This window comes from Bombina bombina, chromosome 1 (assembly GCF_027579735.1).
Source record: "Bombina bombina isolate aBomBom1 chromosome 1, aBomBom1.pri, whole genome shotgun sequence".
Taxonomy (NCBI): Eukaryota; Metazoa; Chordata; class Amphibia; order Anura; family Bombinatoridae; genus Bombina; species Bombina bombina.
The window spans coordinates 1,059,519,428-1,059,537,267 of record NC_069499.1 but is presented as its reverse complement, the minus strand read 5'-3'; the positions used below and the strand labels follow the sequence as shown (position 1 = coordinate 1,059,537,267).

The following is a 17,840-nucleotide window of genomic DNA, read 5'->3' as shown; positions in this document are numbered from 1 at the left end:
TTTATCAAGATGGAGAACCAGGCTGTAAGTGTTTCTGGATTATGTAATTTCAATTTATGATCTGATCTTGGGCTTTACTTGTTTAGCAGTAGTTTAGATTGGTCGTAAAGGAGTTTATTAGTGCAGCTTTGACGACAGCAAAAACCTGCACTATAAACCAGACCTGTTAAGTGGGCCTGTTAACGACCGCTGACGTACCCTGTACGTCGCCGTCGTTACGGTGTTATATGGGTATGTAGGTCTACAACCCCAGTCTTAAAAATAAAATAAAAACACAGTTAGATTGTAATTTTTTTTATGAAATCAAAGAGCAGTACAGGCATATAATAAAACTATATTTCTCTTGCAAGGTGTATCCAGTCCACGGATTCATCCTTTACTTGTGGGATATTCTCATTCCCTACAGGAAGTAGCAAAGAGAGCACACAGCAAAGCTGTCCATATAACTCCCCCTCTAGCTCCACCCCCCAGTCATTCTCTTTGCTGGCTCTAAGCACTAGGGTCTCTCTCGGGAGTGTAAAGTGAATGTGGTGTTAGAATTGTAGTTTTATTATCTTCAATCAAAAGATTATTTTAAATGGTACCGGTTTGTACTATTTACTCTCTAGCAGAAAAGTGATGAAGATTTCTGCTGAGAGGAAAATGATTTTAGCATTTTTGTAACTAAAATCCACTGCTGTTTCCACACTGGACTGAGGAGTACCAGAAAACTTCAGTTGGGGGGAACAGTTTGCAGGGTGATCTGCAATAAGGTATGTTCAGTCATTTATTTCTAGACAAGACTGAGATAATGCTAGAAGACTGACAAGATCCCCATGAGGGGAGGGTAAGCTATGTTCACAGACTTAGTAAGGAATTGAATGCTTACATAATAGGGCTAATATACTGGTTGACACTTATTCAGGGCAATCGATTGTTTGGCTAAGGAAATATCGTTTTGCAAGACACTTTGAAAGCCCTTTTGGGTTTTTTTCTGGGGTTATTACCACTTGGCTGTTTTTTAGTCACTTAGGAGTGATTTACTAGGCCTCACAGCCCCGGAGTAGAGTGGGAGGGGCCTAATTGCCTCAGATGCACAGTTAAAATTGCAGAGAAGTTCATGCTGTTTCACATGGAGGGTCCTGCTGATGTTTGAGGTCCAAAAAGAAGCTATATTCCCCCAAATCTGAACCCTAAAGGAAGGTAGGGCCACAGCAAGGCTGTGGCAAGGTGCTGTAGTGATTTAACCAGGTGTTGGCTTTAGGCTGCTCCGGTTTGGGCATTAAGGGGTTAATCGTTTTGAAACTTGGGGTGCAATCTTATTAAGGCTTTAGCTACATACTGTGAACATTTCAGAAAGATTGCTGCATTTTTCACCGTTTTGTAAAATTGTGTGCTCTTTTTATCTCTTAAAGGCACAGTAACGTTTTTTTCAAATTGTGTTTTTTATTTGATTAAAGTGATTCCAAGCCTGTTTGTGTACTCTACTAGTCTGTTAAACATGTCTGACACTAAGGAAAATCCTTGTTCAATGTGTTTAGAAGCCATGGTGGAACCCCCTCTCAGAATGTGTCCCACTTGTACTGATATGTCTATACACTTTAAAGATCATATTGTTGCACTTAAGAATGTGGCCTAAGATGATTCTCAGACTGAAGGTAACGAGGGTAGCCCGTACTGTGAAGTCAGGATCAGACTGATATGCTTCAGGAAAGTTCTTCTCTGTGAAAGGCACATGCTGAGCAAAAAGAGGCTGCTTCTTGGGTGGCAACTAGCCATAGAGCAAGCTATTATGCATTTGTTCGTTCCCAGGTTGAGCGCTTCTCTCTTTTTATTTATGCAAACGAGGGTAGCCCGTCTGCCTCTCCCCAAGTGTCACAACCAGTTACGCCCGCGCAAGCGACGCCTAGTACCTCTATTGCGTCTAACCTGATGTCTGAGGGAGAAGTCTCTGATTCAGGAAGGGTTCCTCCCCAGACAGATTCAGATACATTGGCTTTTAAATTTAAACTAGAACACCTCCGTGTATTACTTAGGGAGGTATTAGCTACTCTGGATGAGCTTCTTCGGAGGCTATTTTTGGGAGAAAGGTTTTGCAAGCAGTGGTGCCTTCCGTTTAAGGTACCTGTCTTGTTCCCTCCCTTCATCCGTGTCCTAAAGCTTTGGTATTGGTATCCCACAAGTAAAGGATGAATCCGTGGACTGGATACACCTTGCATGAGAAAACAGAATTTATGCTTACCTGATAAATTGCTTTCTCTTGCGGTGTATCCAGTCCACGGCCCGCCCTGGCATTTAAGTCAGGTAAAAAATTTTTTGTTTAAACTACAGTCACCACTGTACGCTATGGTTTCTCCTTTTTCTTCCTAACCTTTGGTCGAATGACTGGGGGGTGGAGCTAGAGGGGGAGCTATATGGACAGCTTTGCTGTGTGCTCTCTTTGCTACTTCCTGTAGGGAATGAGAATATCCCACAAGTAAAGGATGAATCCGTGGACTGGATACACCGCAAGAGAAAGCAATTTATCAGGTAAGCATAAATTCTGTTTTTCCAAATTATGTTTTAAAAAAATACATAGATTAAATAGTTGTATACCAATATCACAGCTAGTAATGTAGACACAAGTGTTTGCAACTTAACACTCAAGTCATTCCACAGTATTATATACTATGCTTAGAACTGGATGCTGAAAAAAGTGTTAATAAACCTCTTTTTTCCACCATCAGGGTCAGAGAAGCCACTTTTGAGTGTCATTATATATCATGTAAATGAGTTACTATAAGGCATATATATGACATGCAGTGTATCAAATAGTCCAATATACAATGGAACATGCCAACATGACTATAATAGAGATTTAGGCCTAATGAACTATTGAGGATGTAACCCTTGGACCTCTAAGTATAAACATTAATCAAATAGCATTAGGCATATGTTAAGAAATATATCACACTTGAACCTCATATGCAGATTATCAATAAAGAAGCTCTAATTCACAAAAAGATAGAAAATGCTATTTGATACTAGAAACTTTAAAGAAAAAAATAATAGGGAGTTTTTTACTATCAGACTACATAGAAACCAAGCATATGAACAAACTTAGACTAATACATGTAGCTTATGGCTAAAGCCACAGTTATCATCCCTTTAAATAGACTTTAAATGACAAACACATATAATAGTGTACTGACATGTATATCACTACAAAAGAACAGATCAGGAAGTACCAGTCTGCCTAGTGAAGGGTTGAACCAGACACAATCCTCAAAGGTATATAATATAGACAGGTGTCCAAATACTTTTACAATTAACATCTTTTTAACATCCCTTGTACTGATCTTGGAGCACATGGTCTTGCTGATTTGTATGTTTCATGTAGGATCTTGATTGACAGGCAAGGAAGTGCATACTTATAAGTCAATGGATGCATAGACTGGGAGTGAGTGTGCATGAGAGGTCAATATCTCAATAAAGACTAAAGCTGCCTTTTTAATGCATAAAAAGTGCATGAATTAGTATGATGTGAGCTCAGCATACTATTCTACATGTAATAGAAATATAATAATACATTCCTATTCTCACTGTTCTGTAAAATTAAAATGTGGAATACAGCAAACATATCAATAGCAAATAGTTGTTTTTTTAGATTAGTTATCAAATTAAATTTATGCAAATACAGTTTATACCTGGAGTGTGTTTTAGACGGAAATTTTGAATTCAAATTAAAAAACAGCAACTAAATATGTTTAAAATATTTTTGCATAGAAATCTTTAAAGGGACATGAAACCCAAAATTCATATCGTGATTCAGCTAGAGCATGCAATTTTAAACAACTTTCTAATTTAATTCTATTATCATTTTTTTCTTTGTTTTCCTTTTGTATCTTTTGTTGAAAATCAGAGGCGTAAGCCCAGGTTGCTTGCATGTGTTTGGAGCACTGGATGACATCAGTTTTTTGCAAGAATTTTATCAATTTACAAGAGTACTAGATGGCAGCACTATTTCCTATCATGTAGTGCTACAGACACATATCTTGGTAACATGTGGATAACATGTGAATGAAGCAAATTTTGATAATATAATTGGAAACTTTTTAAAAAAAATTATATTATCTTTCTAAATCACAAAAGAACATTTTTGGGTTTTATAGACCTTTTTTTTTTCTTCTTTTTTTCAAAAACAATTTTTATTTTTGCAAAATGTATACACTGCACAAATACAGTTGGCATTATTACAAGTCTACATTAGATTGTGTATTCATAGCCTGTACCCGTACAGTATGGGAAATATACATTGAAAGAAAATATGAATAACAAATAATTAACATATTGAACAAAACACAATGTGTGACCCGACATAAGGTTTTTATCATACAACCATATAATTTGATCATCTCCCAGTAATCCCCTGAATCTAAGTGTTTAGGTTATCTACTGTGATATATCAATGTGTTGTCCAGAGCTTTCGCGTATTCTTCACTAGCAGATTCAGAAATCCCTATCTCTTCTTACCCTGTTGGACAGTGACGTTATGAGGTACATGGATTTAATTTATCCCTCAAATATTCCTCCCATTGTATCTTAAGTTGTATGTATGTATCTGTTTTCCATATTTTAATGTATTGGTATTCTTCTAGTAATATGGTATGGTTGCATTCTTGTACCCATTGCGCTGTAGTCGGTATGATGGTGCTTTTCCAGTTCCTAGCTATAAGTATTTTTAAGCTGTTACTTGCTATATTAAAGAGTTTATTCTGTACTAAGGAGAATCTCCTGGGAGTTATATGAAATAACCAGAGGCACGGGTCCAGTGGCAGAGCCCTATCAATTAATTTAAAGGTTTCCTTTGAAATGTCAAAGAACAAATGTATATCTCCAGCGCCAAAGGGTGCTACTACATCAGCTCCTGTATGCAAGATCTCCCGACCAGATCTTAAGAGGTTACAAAAATATCAAGGCTGAGAGGAGCGCTTAGAACACCTAAAAAGGAGTCTTGGCTATGTAGAGTCAGAAGGGTATTGAAAAAATATTGTAGAAACCAGATTAAAATGTATACATATTTATTACACATAAATTTTAAAATCTACACATAGATTATAAAAATTATAAAAACAAAATAAAATTCGGGATTAATACATGTACAAGATCCTATAATACAGTGGGACCCTGACCATGTGATTCGAGTCTTCTAAATCTTCAAGGGATAAGTTGTATACCTATCTTCATAAAACATACAGTATACGGTGTGAAAGTCTAAGTTAAGTGGTTTACCAGTCTTGTTAATGGTAAATATGTGTATAGATGTACTCGATCCAAAAATAATACACAAATAATATTGGACAATTTGGAAGCAAGAACAATGCTAAACAATTTAGAACATTAAGGTATCGATACCTAAGATGTGAAAAAAGAAAAATACAAATGAAAAATTTGTGATAAATAGTAAAAATACCTTGTGATGTGAAAAAAGGCAATTGCTTAAAAAATAATAAAAGACCAAAAATGTGAAATAATATAGGTGTACACCTTCCAAAAAATCTTAGTGTCAATTTTTCATTTATAACATATTAGTGAGAAAAATAATGTGAAAAAATAGTGATGATGTCAGATAAAAAATGGGAAAAAACGTAAGAAAAGTCTCTTGGTTTAATAGTCCAATGTCCTTTTAGGTAACAAAATTATAATCCAGTATGTGCAAATGTGGATATCCTTGCTAAAATGTTTAAGTAGTAGATGGTTCCTAATGTGTCTTTACTCCAAATAATGATATTCCCATGTATCTTCAATGTCCTAAAATGTCCTGTTTAGGACATTGAAGATACATGGGAATATCATCATCTGTTCCATGCAGATAAGGTAGTTTTGCGTACCAAACCTGGTTTTCTTCCTAAAGTTGTTTCTAATAAGAACATAAACAAGGAAATCATTGTTCCGTCTTTGTGTCCTAATCCAGCTTCTAAGAAGGAACGGCTTTTACACAATCTTGATGTGGTTCGTGCTTTGAAATTCTATTTACAAGCAACTAAGGATTTCAGACAAACATCATCTTTGTTTGTTGTCTATTCTGGTAAGAGGAGAGGTCAAAAAGCGACGGCTACCTCTTTCCTTCTGGTTGAAAAGCATCATCCGATTGGCTTATGAGACTGCTGGGCAGCAGCCTCCTGAACGAATTACAGCTCATTCCACTAGAGCTGTGGCTTCCACTTGGGCCTTCAAGAATGAGGCTTCTGTTGAACAGATTTGTAAGGCAGCGACTTGGTCTTCACTGCATACTTTTGCCAAATTTCATACTTTTGCTTCTTCGGAGGCTATTTTTGGGAGAGAGGTTTTGCAAGCAGTGGTGCCTTCCGTTTAGGTTACCTGTCTTGTTCCCTCCCTTCATCCGTGTCCTAAAGCTTTGTTATTGGTATCCCACAAGTAAGGATGAATCCGTGGACTGGATACACCTTGCAAGAGAAAACAGAATTTATGCTTACCTGATAAATTTCTTTCTCTTGCTGTGTATCCAGTCCACGGCCCGCCCTGGCAATTAAGTCAGGTTAAAATTTCTTGTTTAAACTACAGTCACCACTGCACCCTATGGTTTCTCCTTTTTCTCCTAACCGTCGGTCGAATGACTGGGGGGCGGAGCCAGAGGGGGAGCTATATGGACAGCTCTGCTGTGTGCTCTCTTTGCCACTTCCTGTAGGGAATGAGAATATCCCACAAGTAAGGATGAATCCGTGGACTGGATACACCGCAAGAGAAAGTAATTTATCAGGTAAGCATAAATTCTGTTTTTAATCTGGTTTCTACAATATTCCTTTGAAATGTCATCTCATACTGGGGTTATTTTGGGGCACTGCCACCATATATGTGCCATGTGGCCTATGTGGGTTTGTCATGTCCAACATACGTCGGAAGTGTTTTTAAAGATTTTCTTGCAACGTGATGGAGTGAGGTACCATCTGTGCAGTATTTTCATATTCAGTTCAATGTATTTACTGGAGGTGGCTGATTTTCTGATAGCTGTGTATATTTTAGAGGCATCAATGTGGGAAATCTGCACTTCTAACTCTCCCCCCCCCCCCATTTGTTGACGAAGTGGGGTATATGACCTGGTGTGGTCTGCTTCAGTAGTGTGTAGATAAGGCATAGTGCGTGTCTGGTGGGAGTGGTTTTGTGACATAGGGACTCAAAAGCTGTCAGGGGTCTCAACATATTCCTTTTGTGTGGGTGTCCTGACAAATAGTTATAGCACTGTAGAAATACCAGTTTTTGAAACAGCCGAATCCCCTCTATCGTGCAACTTATTTTCAGCCCCCAAATGACACATCATCAGCACTCTGAATTGCAATGTATTGGATTTAATCCTAACTGGAAGACCTGGGGTAAAGTCTTTATTAGAAATGAAAGATGTGAGATATGAGTATTTAGAAGAAATATTAGGGTAATCTAGGAGGATACTATCCCACGTCGATAATGTCTCTTGGACCGTATGGGTGATGTAAATCTGTGGGGAACCTGTGTTTGGAGTTGTCCAACACTGTGCTCCTAGATGTGTAGAGACAGCTATTTCATGTTCTAGTCGTACCCAGATCTTGAAATCATAATTAGTATACCAGTCAACTATTATCTGTAAATGTGCAGCTTTCCTATATGAAACTAGATTGGGAACCCCAAGCCCCCTATTATCTACTGTTTGAGACATGTTCTTCCTATTTATCCGTGCATGGCGCTTGTTCCAAATAAAATCAAAGATTTTCTTTCTTTCTTAAGACACAATGAGTCAACGGATCAACTTATTTACTAATGGGATATTCACCTCCTGGTCAGCAGGAGGAGGCAAAGAGCACCACAGCAGAGCTGTTAAATAGCTCCTCCCTTCCCTCCCACCCCAGTCATTCTCTTTGCCTACTTTAGTGATAGGAAGAGGTAAAGTGAGGTGTTAGTTTTAGATTCTTCAATCAAGAGGTTATTATTTTTAAAGTAGTACAAGATTGTGCTGCTTTGTTCTAGGGTGTAGCTGTAGTCCATATCAGTCTCTTCAGTAGGGCTTTGGTGGCTTTAGAGCAATGGGAACTTGTGGGACATAATTCTCACTGCGCCTCCCATGTTTATGTTGCCCTGTTTGTGAAAGTCTGAGGGAGACAAATACTCAGTACTTTTTATTTCCACAGGCCAATGTGAGGGGGAGGACCTCGCAAGCCGGGTGGGCTGCCTTGCTGCCAGGCAGAATTTTAAGGGAAGTGCTATTTTCATTTCTGGGGTTGTACGCAGAAAGATTGGCACTTTACTTCATACTTGGACACAAGAGGACATTATCCCTAGGAGGGATAGGTCATTGGGCAGTTTATGCAGGCACTGGGGACGTGGAGAAGTGGCTCTTATAGTTTGATGATGGGGTTCTAAAAAAAATTCCCATATTTATACTTAGGGGCTGTTGGTAATTCCCTACGGCTTTTGTGTAGTCCAATCAGCCGACCGGGAGGTTACATTTGTCTATGCCTTAACCAGTTTGGTGCAATACTACTCCCGGCGACCTTATTTTTATATTCTAGCCGACCGGGAGTTCTTAGTTAGGACTGCCATGATGATGGGGTTTACACAGACTTCCCTGCGCACAGTGGGGAGGTAGTCCTAGCCGACCGGGAGTTCTTAGCAGGGACCGTCATGATATGGGGTTTGCACAGACTTCCCTGCGCACAGTGGGAAGGTAGTCTGGCTGGGCGAGCTGAGGTGGAGAGTTGTGAATAATACAAGGGATCTTTAAGACCACCATTATAGAAGTTATTGACATATGGCACTTTCTATCTGAGGTGTTAGCCGCCCAGGAAATTTAATTGCATACGCCCATGATGGGCGGAGCTAATCTACGCAGCATTCTGGCACGCTGTGTTCATAGCTCTTACCCGGCACGGAGCGATGGTGGGTCTCCTCTGCTGCGTTATGCCACGCAGCAGAGAGGCTTCACATTCTTTTTCAAAGCTTTATTTAGGAGGTAAATACGCGTACTTCTGTATTAAATTGCCTCACAGACTGAAATAATTCAAAGTAAAGGCTATTAGTGCAGTTCAGACAGATCTGGATGTAAATACGCGTATTTCTGTATAAAATTGCAAATTGCCTCACAGATATACCGGATGGGTATTATGTTAGTTCTCTAATGAGTTGGTTTCTCATCCGTTGACAAATAACACCTCAGCAGGATTTAGCTGAGGTTTGGGGATGTTGGAATCTTAATTTGTAACTACGTTTCACATTGCACAAAAATAAAGCAGTTTATTTTATTTTTTAAAGACACGGTAACACCAAGTATATTTGTTGATCTAGCTGTGAATACTGCGGTCCAGGAGGCCTTTCAACATGTGATAACATTTTGGTGGTTAATAAAACAGATCTTAAGTGGAGTTAGGATGTTGCTCTTAACATTTAAAGGCACAGTAACTCTAGTTGGGATATTCAATTTATTTTTTATCAAAATGTGAATAAAACATTCTTTATACTGTGATGATACTGACATTTCTATTCCTCATGTATGGAGAGAATTTTACAGGTCAGTGAGTATCATCCTTTACAGAGCCAACATTGTCTCAGATGCTGTTAAAGGATAAGGGGCATTATGACAATGTAATATACATTCTGCAGCTTTCTCCTAAAGTGTCCTAAAAACTTAGCGTCCATTCAACCAGTGCCCTGCGATTCCTCCACGGCTCCTCCTGGAGTTACCTTGCAACACATCGCTTTCCTTTTTCACTAGACGGTCTCTAGTGCATTGTCGGCTTTTCTCATGCTGCTGGGAGAGCGCAAGAGGAAACGTAAACATTCAGTGAGCGAGGTTCCTGTTACGGTTGTTGCTATCTCTAGGTCCCCTCCCAGACGTGATGTAGAGGATACTTCGGTAGCATCTGAGGATGAAATCTCAGTTTCTGGCAATTTAATTCCTCCTACTGATACTGGAGTTGTATCTTTCAGGTTTAAGCTAGAACACCACCGTCTGTTACTTAAGGAGGTTTTAGCTTCTCAAGGAGGCAACGATACCAGGGGGTTGTCAATATTAGGTCGTCCCAAGATGAATGCTAAGGAATGGGAGAGAAGGTACCCTTTTTTCTTTTTTCCATTTCCTATGTTTAGAAGAGTTTTTTTATCCATAGCGGACTCTTCATGGACTTCTGTCAGCCAGTACACAAGGTGGAAGGGACAATTTCCACGCTAGCCGGGAGCCCTACTATTCCCATAGAGGATAGTTGTTCCTTTAAGGATCCTAGGGGTAAGAGTTTAGAGGGGTTGCTCAATAATGGCAACCTATGTCTTGTCTACCGCCAAGCTGCCTTGAATGCACCAGATCCTGTCTGAACTCGATAGTTAAGCAGGTCCAGGCTTGGTCGGTACCTGGATGGGAGACCGCCTGGGAACACCAGGTGCGGTAGGCTTATTATTGCCACTGTCGCTTATACAGCAGCATACTGGTTATATACGTTGTCTGGTCCCATTAGAACAGACATTTTCTTTGAAGAAATTCATGATAAAATAAAGGCCTTTCAGTCGGTCATTTTCTTTCTTACAGATGCTTCCCTTCAAGTATTTAGTGGGAAGCTAAGATTTCAGGCTTACCATAGTGACGCACGTTTTGGTTAAGATTACTTTTTAATTCCTTTCACGATTTCAAGGGAATCCTTATACTTCTTACTCTGAGTAGGAAGGAGGTTTTGGCTTCAGGAATGTTTGGAGCCAGAGAAGAGACAAGGTGGCCTTACACTGGGTAGGAGACCGCTCCGACTTGGTAAAGAGTGAGTTCCTGTTCTGATTCAGGAACGGAGTTTGAGATTTTATTCTAATCTGGTAGTGGTTACAGGGAACCTTCAGTACTATTTTAGATCTTTAAAATCTAATCAAATTTTAGATGTCAGAATTCTAATCAAATTCCTAAGTGTGCCGTCCTTCAAGGTGGAAACTACTCCAATTTTATTTTGATCCAGGAGGGTCATTTTTATGAAGGCGGATTTATCGAACGCATGCTTGCATTTTCACATTCTCAGGCAAGCATTCCCAATTGTGGCTTGATCTTTTGACTTTGCCACAGCTCCCGGAATTTTCTAATAGGAGTCTTGGTTTGATGTTGGTGGTGCTCGGTTATAGGGCATCGCTGGGGCGCCCTTTCTGAAGGCAACCTAGTCCAGGCGCAATCTTTCAAGCAAGATTTCATATGGAAATGTTGTTATCCTTTCTGTGATATCAAGCAGGAAGGTAAATTTGGTAAGGAGTTACTTAGTTATATGGACTAAGGTAACCTTCTTGGGAACCATATTGCCTGATAAATTTATTTCTTTTTTGACACAATGAGTCCACGGCTTGCCCTTTTCTTGTAAGACAGGTTTTGGGTTATTGTAAACTTCAGACACCTCTGCACGTTGGAGGAGCTATTTAACAGCTCTGCTGTGGTGCTCTTTGCCTCCTCCTGCTGACCAGGAAGTGAATATCCCATTAGTAATTAACATGATCTGTGGTCTCATTGTGTCAAAAAAGAAATAAATTTATCAGGTAAGCATAAATTTCCGTTTTGTAGGGACGTAGGGAATGTTGGTGGGTTTTATTTACCTTTTAAGTAAAAGTGTCTTAAAGGGATAGTAAAAGTAAAAATTTATTTTTTATGATTCAGATAGAGCATACATTTAACTCCTCAACAACTGACATACCCTGCACATTGGCCGACATTTTCCCTTAAAGGGGTTAAATAACAAAACTCTCCCTGCCAGCTGCAAGACCACGCTATAGCTTGATGCCTCCAGGAGTGAGGCATGTAGAACCAAAATGGGATGGGGATGAGGGAGTTAAAGGGACAGTTTACACCAATTTTCATTTAACTGCATGTAATAGACACTACAATAAAGAATAATATGCACAGATACTGATATAAAAATCCAATATAAAACCGTTTAAAAACCTACTTAGAAGTTCCCAGTTTAGCACTGTTAAAAAGATTAGCTAGAACAGCTACTGCAAGTGGGAAATATCAGACCCCCCCCACTCCCCCTTCCTCTGCATATGAAAAGACTCTTTGCACAAACAGGAGCAAGCTCCAGAAGCTGTACATCAGTATTCTTCTAAAACTTTTGGGGCTTGGTTAGGAGTCTGAAAATCAGCTCAATGTTTTTTAAAAATAAGCAAAACTATACTTTTTTTTTTTAAAACAGCTGTATATGCTATATAAATGGATCATCTACAAAACCTGTATGCCAAGAAAAATCTAGTGTATGATGTCCCTTTAATGTCACTAAATTTCATGTGCTATGATGGATAGAGCTGTAAGTGACATGGAAGACAGATTGGGGTAAAGAGGCCAGGAGCTTGTGAGCATATATGTAGCCCTGCTCTGCAATGTCACAACAACTCACACACATATATGTATGTATATTTTGTGTATATGTATGTATATTTTGTGTGTATGTATATAGGTATGTATATGTGTGTGTGTGTGTGTGTGTGTATGTATGTATATATATATATATATATATATATATATATATACTGTTACACACATGAAAAAGTCCAGCATTCGCTCACAAGCTCAGAGCTAAGAATAAAAGCAAAACTGGAAGAGTTAGTTACCGCATTTGGCCAAATGGGACAAGCTCAGGCACCACGTCAAGATCTCTTCCTAGTGCCTGAGTCCTTAATACAGCCACACACACAATTGCAGGCTCATAAACAAACTGGGAACAAGTCAGGGTTCACAGACTTATGTAATCACTCCGGGCGTAAGCAAAGTTTAGGAGTGGAACAGCACATCTGGACCGGGTACACATCCCATGACCCATCACTAGCTGGTATTTTGTACTAGTAAATATTAAATTAAAGCGTTTTCACAAGGATCAAGGATGGACAAAAACGTCTGGCTCCTAGATTTTAAAATTTTGTTGAGCCCTGCACCAAACTCTTTGAAATGTTTTTACTAGCATTAGCAGAAGACTTTGGATATAGAAAATAGGCTTTTAAACTTAAGGAAATTTACAGGGACACTAAACCCAAATGTTTTTCTTTCATGATTCACAGAGCATGCAATTTTAAGCAACTTTTTAATTTTATCCTATTATAAATTTTTCTTTGTTCTCTTGGTATCTTTATTTGAAAAAAAAAGGGGAATGTAAGCTTAGGAGCCGGCCTATTTTTGGTTGAGAACCCTGGGTAGTGCTTGCTGATTGGTGGCTACATTTAGCCACCAATCTGCAAGCACTACCCAGGTGCTGAACCAAAAATAGGCCCCCTCTAAAGCTTTATATTTCTGCTTTTCAATTAAAGATAGCAAGAGAATGAAGAAAAATTGATAATAGTAAATTAGAAAGTTGCTTAAAATTGCATCTGCTATCTGAATCATGAAATAAAAAATTTAGTTTAGTATCTGTTTAAGTTACAACATTGCAGAGCCCATTACATTATATAGACTAAAACTTTTCACTTCATGTTTAGACAACTAATACAGTCTAAAAAATACATCTGCATGCTTAAATACTTTATTACAGTAAACATTTATTTAATGTTTACTGACCCTTTAAATCACAACTGTATTTCTCCTACATTGGTGTATCCGGTCCACGGCTTCATCCTTACTTGTGGGATATTCTCAATCCCTACAGGAAGTGGCAAAGAGAGCACACAGCAGAGCTGTCCATATAGCTCCCCTCAGGCTCCGCCCCCCCAGTCATTCTCTTTGCCGCTCTAACTAGTAGCATCTTCACGGGGGTGGTAAAGAGTATGTGGTGTTAGTTGTAGTTTTTTATCTCTTCTATCAAGAGTTTGTTATTTTAAAATAGTGCCGGCTTGTACTATTTACTCTGAAGCAGAAAGTGATGAAGATTTCTGCTGAGAGGAATATGATTTTAGCACCAGTAACTAAAATCCATTGCTGTTCCCACGCAGGACTGTTGAATACCAGAGAACATCAGTTGGGGGGAACAGTTTGCAGGCTTAACTGCTTCAGGTATGATTAGTCATTTTTCTAACAAGACCATGTAATGCTCGAAGACTGTCAGAAATTCCCTCAGGGATAGGTAAGCCATTTTTATTAGACTCTGTATAAAATGATGGCTTATATTAAGGGCTCTATGCTGGTTGACACTATTGTGGGCTTAATCGATTGCTTTTTAGCATGTTTTCAGTATGAATAAGGTGTTTTTTTCAGACTTTAAAACACTTATGGGGTTTAATTTGCGCCTGGCACTTATTTGGACACCTCTGGAATGAAGAGGGAGGAGGCCTCATTTTCGTGCCTCAATTGCGCAGTTGTTTTGACTAGGCAGTTCATGCAGCTTCACGTGGGGAGTCCAGAGACATCAGAAAGGACTTCAGAGAGGCTTATTTCCTACTTAAATAATCCCTAAGGAAGGTAAAAGCCACAGTAGAGGCTGTGTCATTGTACTGTACTGTTTTTAACCGGTTACCTGCTGTTATTAGCTCCAGTTTGGGCATTAAGGGGTTAATTGGTCTGAAAATTTGTGTGCAATCTTTTCAAAGCATTAAGACACTGGTGAAAATTAAATCGGATGTTTACTTGATGGTTTTTTGTTTGTCGTCTATTCTGGCAAGAGGAGAGGTCAAAAGGCGACTGCGACCTCTCTGTCTTTCTGGCTGAAAAGCATCATCCGGTTGGCTTATGAGACTGCTGGAAGGCAGCCTCCTGAACGAATTACAGCTCACTCTACTAGAGCTGTGGCTTCCACATGGGCTTTCAAGAATGAGGCTTCTGTTGAACAGATCTGTAAGGAAGCGACTTGGTCTTCACTGCATACATTTGCCAAATTTTACAAATTCGATATTTTTCTTCGGAGGCTATTTCTCCAACATAGGTGTGTCCGGTCCACGGCGTCATCCTTACTTGTGGGATATTCTCTTCCCCAACAGGAAATGGCAAAGAGCCCAGCAAAGCTGGTCACATGATCCCTCCTAGGCTCCGCCTTCCCTAGTCATTCTCTTTGCCGTTGTACAGGCAACATCTCCACGGAGATGGCTTAGAGTTTTTTAGTGTTTAACTGTAGTTTTTATTATTCAATCAAGAGTTTGTTATTTTAAAATAGTGCTGGTATGTACTATTTACTCTGAAACAGAAAAGAGATGAAGATTTCTGTTTGTAAGAGGAAAATGATTTTAGCAACCGTTACTAAAATCGATGGCTGTTTCCACACAGGACTGTTGAGAGGAATTAACTTCAGTTGGGGGAACAGTGAGCAGACTTTTGCTGCTTGAGGTATGACACATTCTAACAAGACGATGTAATGCTGGAAGCTGTCATTTTCCCTATGGGATCCGGTAAGCCATTTTTATTACAGAAAGGAAAAAAAGGGCTTCACAAGGGCTTTTTAAGACTGTAGACATTTTCTGGGCTAAATCGATTTATATATAAACATATTTTATACTCCATAGCCTTGAGGAATTATTTTAATCTTGGGAATTATGTAAAATAACCGGCAGGCACTGTATTGGACACCTTATTCTCTAGGGGCTTTCCCTAATCATAGGCAGAGTCTCATTTTCGCGCCTCTATTGCGCACTTGTTTTTGAGAAGCATGACATGCAGATGCATGTGTGAGGAGCTCTGATACATAGAAAAGACTTTCTGAAGGCGTCATTTGGTATCGTATTCCCCTTTGGGCTTGGTTGGGTCTCAGCAAAGCAGATACCAGGGACTGTAAAGGGGTTAAATATAAAAACGGCTCCGGTTCCGTTATTTTAAGGGTTAAAGCTTCCAAATTTGGTGTGCAATACTTTTAAGGCTTTAAGACACTGTGGTGAAATTTTGGTGAATTTTGAACAATTCCTTCATACTTTTTCGCAATTGCAGTAATAAAGTGTGTTCAGTTTAAAATTTAAAGTGACAGTAACGGTTTATTTTAAAACGTTTTTTGTACTTTGTTATCAAGTTTTTGCCTGTTTAACATGTCTGAACTACCAGATAGACTGTGTTCTGAATGTGGGGAAGCCAAGGTTCCTTCTCATTTAAATAGATGTGATTTATGTGACACAAAATTTAGAGAAAATGATGCCCAAGATGATTCCTCAAGTGAGGGGAGTAAGCATGGTACTGCATCATCCCCTCCTTCGTCTACACCAGTCTTGCCCACACAGGAGGCCCCTAGTACATCTAGCGCGCCAATACTCCTTACTATGCAACAATTAACGGCTGTAATGGATAATTCTATCAAAAACATTTTAGCCAAAATGCCCACTTATCAGCGAAAGCGCGACTGCTCTGTTTTAGAAAATACTGAAGAGCATGAGGACGCTGATGATATTGGTTCTGAAGGGCCCCTACCCCAGTCTGAGGGGGCCAGGGAGGTTTTGTCTGAGGGAGAAATTTCAGATTCAGGGAAAATTTCTCAACAAGCTGAACCTGATGTGATTACATTTAAATTTAAATTGGAACATCTCCGCGCTCTGCTTAAGGAGGTGTTATCCACTCTGGATGATTGTGAGAATTTGGTCATTCCAGAGAAACTATGTAAAATGGACAAGTTCCTAGAGGTCCCGGGGCCCCCCGAAGCTTTTCCTATACCCAAGCGGGTGGCGGACATTGTAAATAAAGAATGGGAAAGGCCCGGTATACCTTTCGTCCCTCCCCCCATATTTAAAAAATTGTTTCCTATGGTCGACCCCAGAAAGGACTTATGGCAGACAGTCCCCAAGGTCGAGGGGGCGGTTTCTACTCTAAACAAACGCACCACTATACCCATAGAAGATAGTTGTGCTTTCAAAGATCCTATGGATAAAAAATTAGAAGGTTTGCTTAAAAAGATGTTTGTTCAGCAAGGTTACCTTCTACAACCAATTTCATGCATTGTTCCTGTCTCTACAGCAGCGTGTTTCTGGTTCGATGAGCTAGAAAAGGCGCTCAATAATAATTCTTCTTCTTATGAGGAGATTATGGACAGAATTCATGCTCTCAAATTGGCTAATTCTTTCACCCTAGACGCCACTTTGCAATTGGCTAGGTTAGCGGCGAAAAATTCTGGTTTTGCTATTGTGGCGCGCAGAGCGCTTTGGTTAAAATCTTGGTCAGCGGATGCGTCTTCCAAGAACAAATTGCTTAACATTCCTTTCAAGGGGAAAACGCTATTTGGCCCTGACTTGAAAGAGATTATCTCTGATATCACTGGGGGCAAGGGCCACGCCCTTCCTCAGGATAGGTCTTTCAAGGCCAAAAATAAACCTAATTTTCGTCCCTTTCACAGAAACGGACCAGCCCCAAGTGCTACGTCCTCTAAGCAAGAGGGTAATACTTCTCAAGCCAAGCCAGCCTGGAGACCAATGCAAGGCTGGAACAAAGGAAAGCAGGCCAAGAAACCTGCCACTGCTACCAAGACAGCATGAGATGTTGGCCCCCGATCCGGGACCGGATCTGGTGGGGGGCAGACTCTCTCTCTTCGCTCAGGCTTGGGCAAGAGATGTTCTGGATCCTTGGGCACTAGAAATAGTCTCCCAAGGTTATCTTCTGGAATTCAAGGGGCTTCCCCCAAGGGGGAGGTTCCACAGGTCTCAATTGTCTTCAGACCACATAAAAAGACAGGCATTCTTACATTGTGTAGAAGACCTGTTAAAAATGGGAGTGATTCATCCTGTTCCTTTAGGAGAACAAGGGATGGGGTTCTACTCCAATCTGTTCGTAGTTCCCAAAAAAGAGGGAACATTCAGACCAATCTTAGATCTCAAGATCCTAAACAAGTTTCTCAAGGTTCCATCGTTCAAAATGGAAACCATTCGAACAATTCTTCCTTCCATCCAGGAAGGTCAATTCATGACCACGGTGGATTTAAAGGATGCGTATCTACATATTCCTATCCACGAGGAACATCATCGGTTCCTAAGGTTCGCATTCCTGGACAAGCATTACC

At 39.8% G+C, this 17,840-nt stretch overlaps 1 protein-coding gene and 1 pseudogene across 1 annotated transcript in view; both read left to right on the top strand.

The window, feature by feature from the left end:
* The window catches only part of ARFGEF2 (ADP ribosylation factor guanine nucleotide exchange factor 2), a 471,542-nt gene that overhangs the window by 132,352 nt on the left and 321,350 nt on the right, over nucleotides 1-17,840 (top strand). Inside the window, exon 5 of the mRNA XM_053716931.1 lies at nucleotides 1-24. This exon is cut by the window's left edge and continues 156 nt beyond it. Coding sequence (XP_053572906.1) covers nucleotides 1-24 — 24 coding nt within the window. The remainder of the gene's footprint in view (nucleotides 25-17,840) is intronic.
* LOC128646190 (uncharacterized) lies at nucleotides 10,273-10,391 on the top strand (annotated as a pseudogene).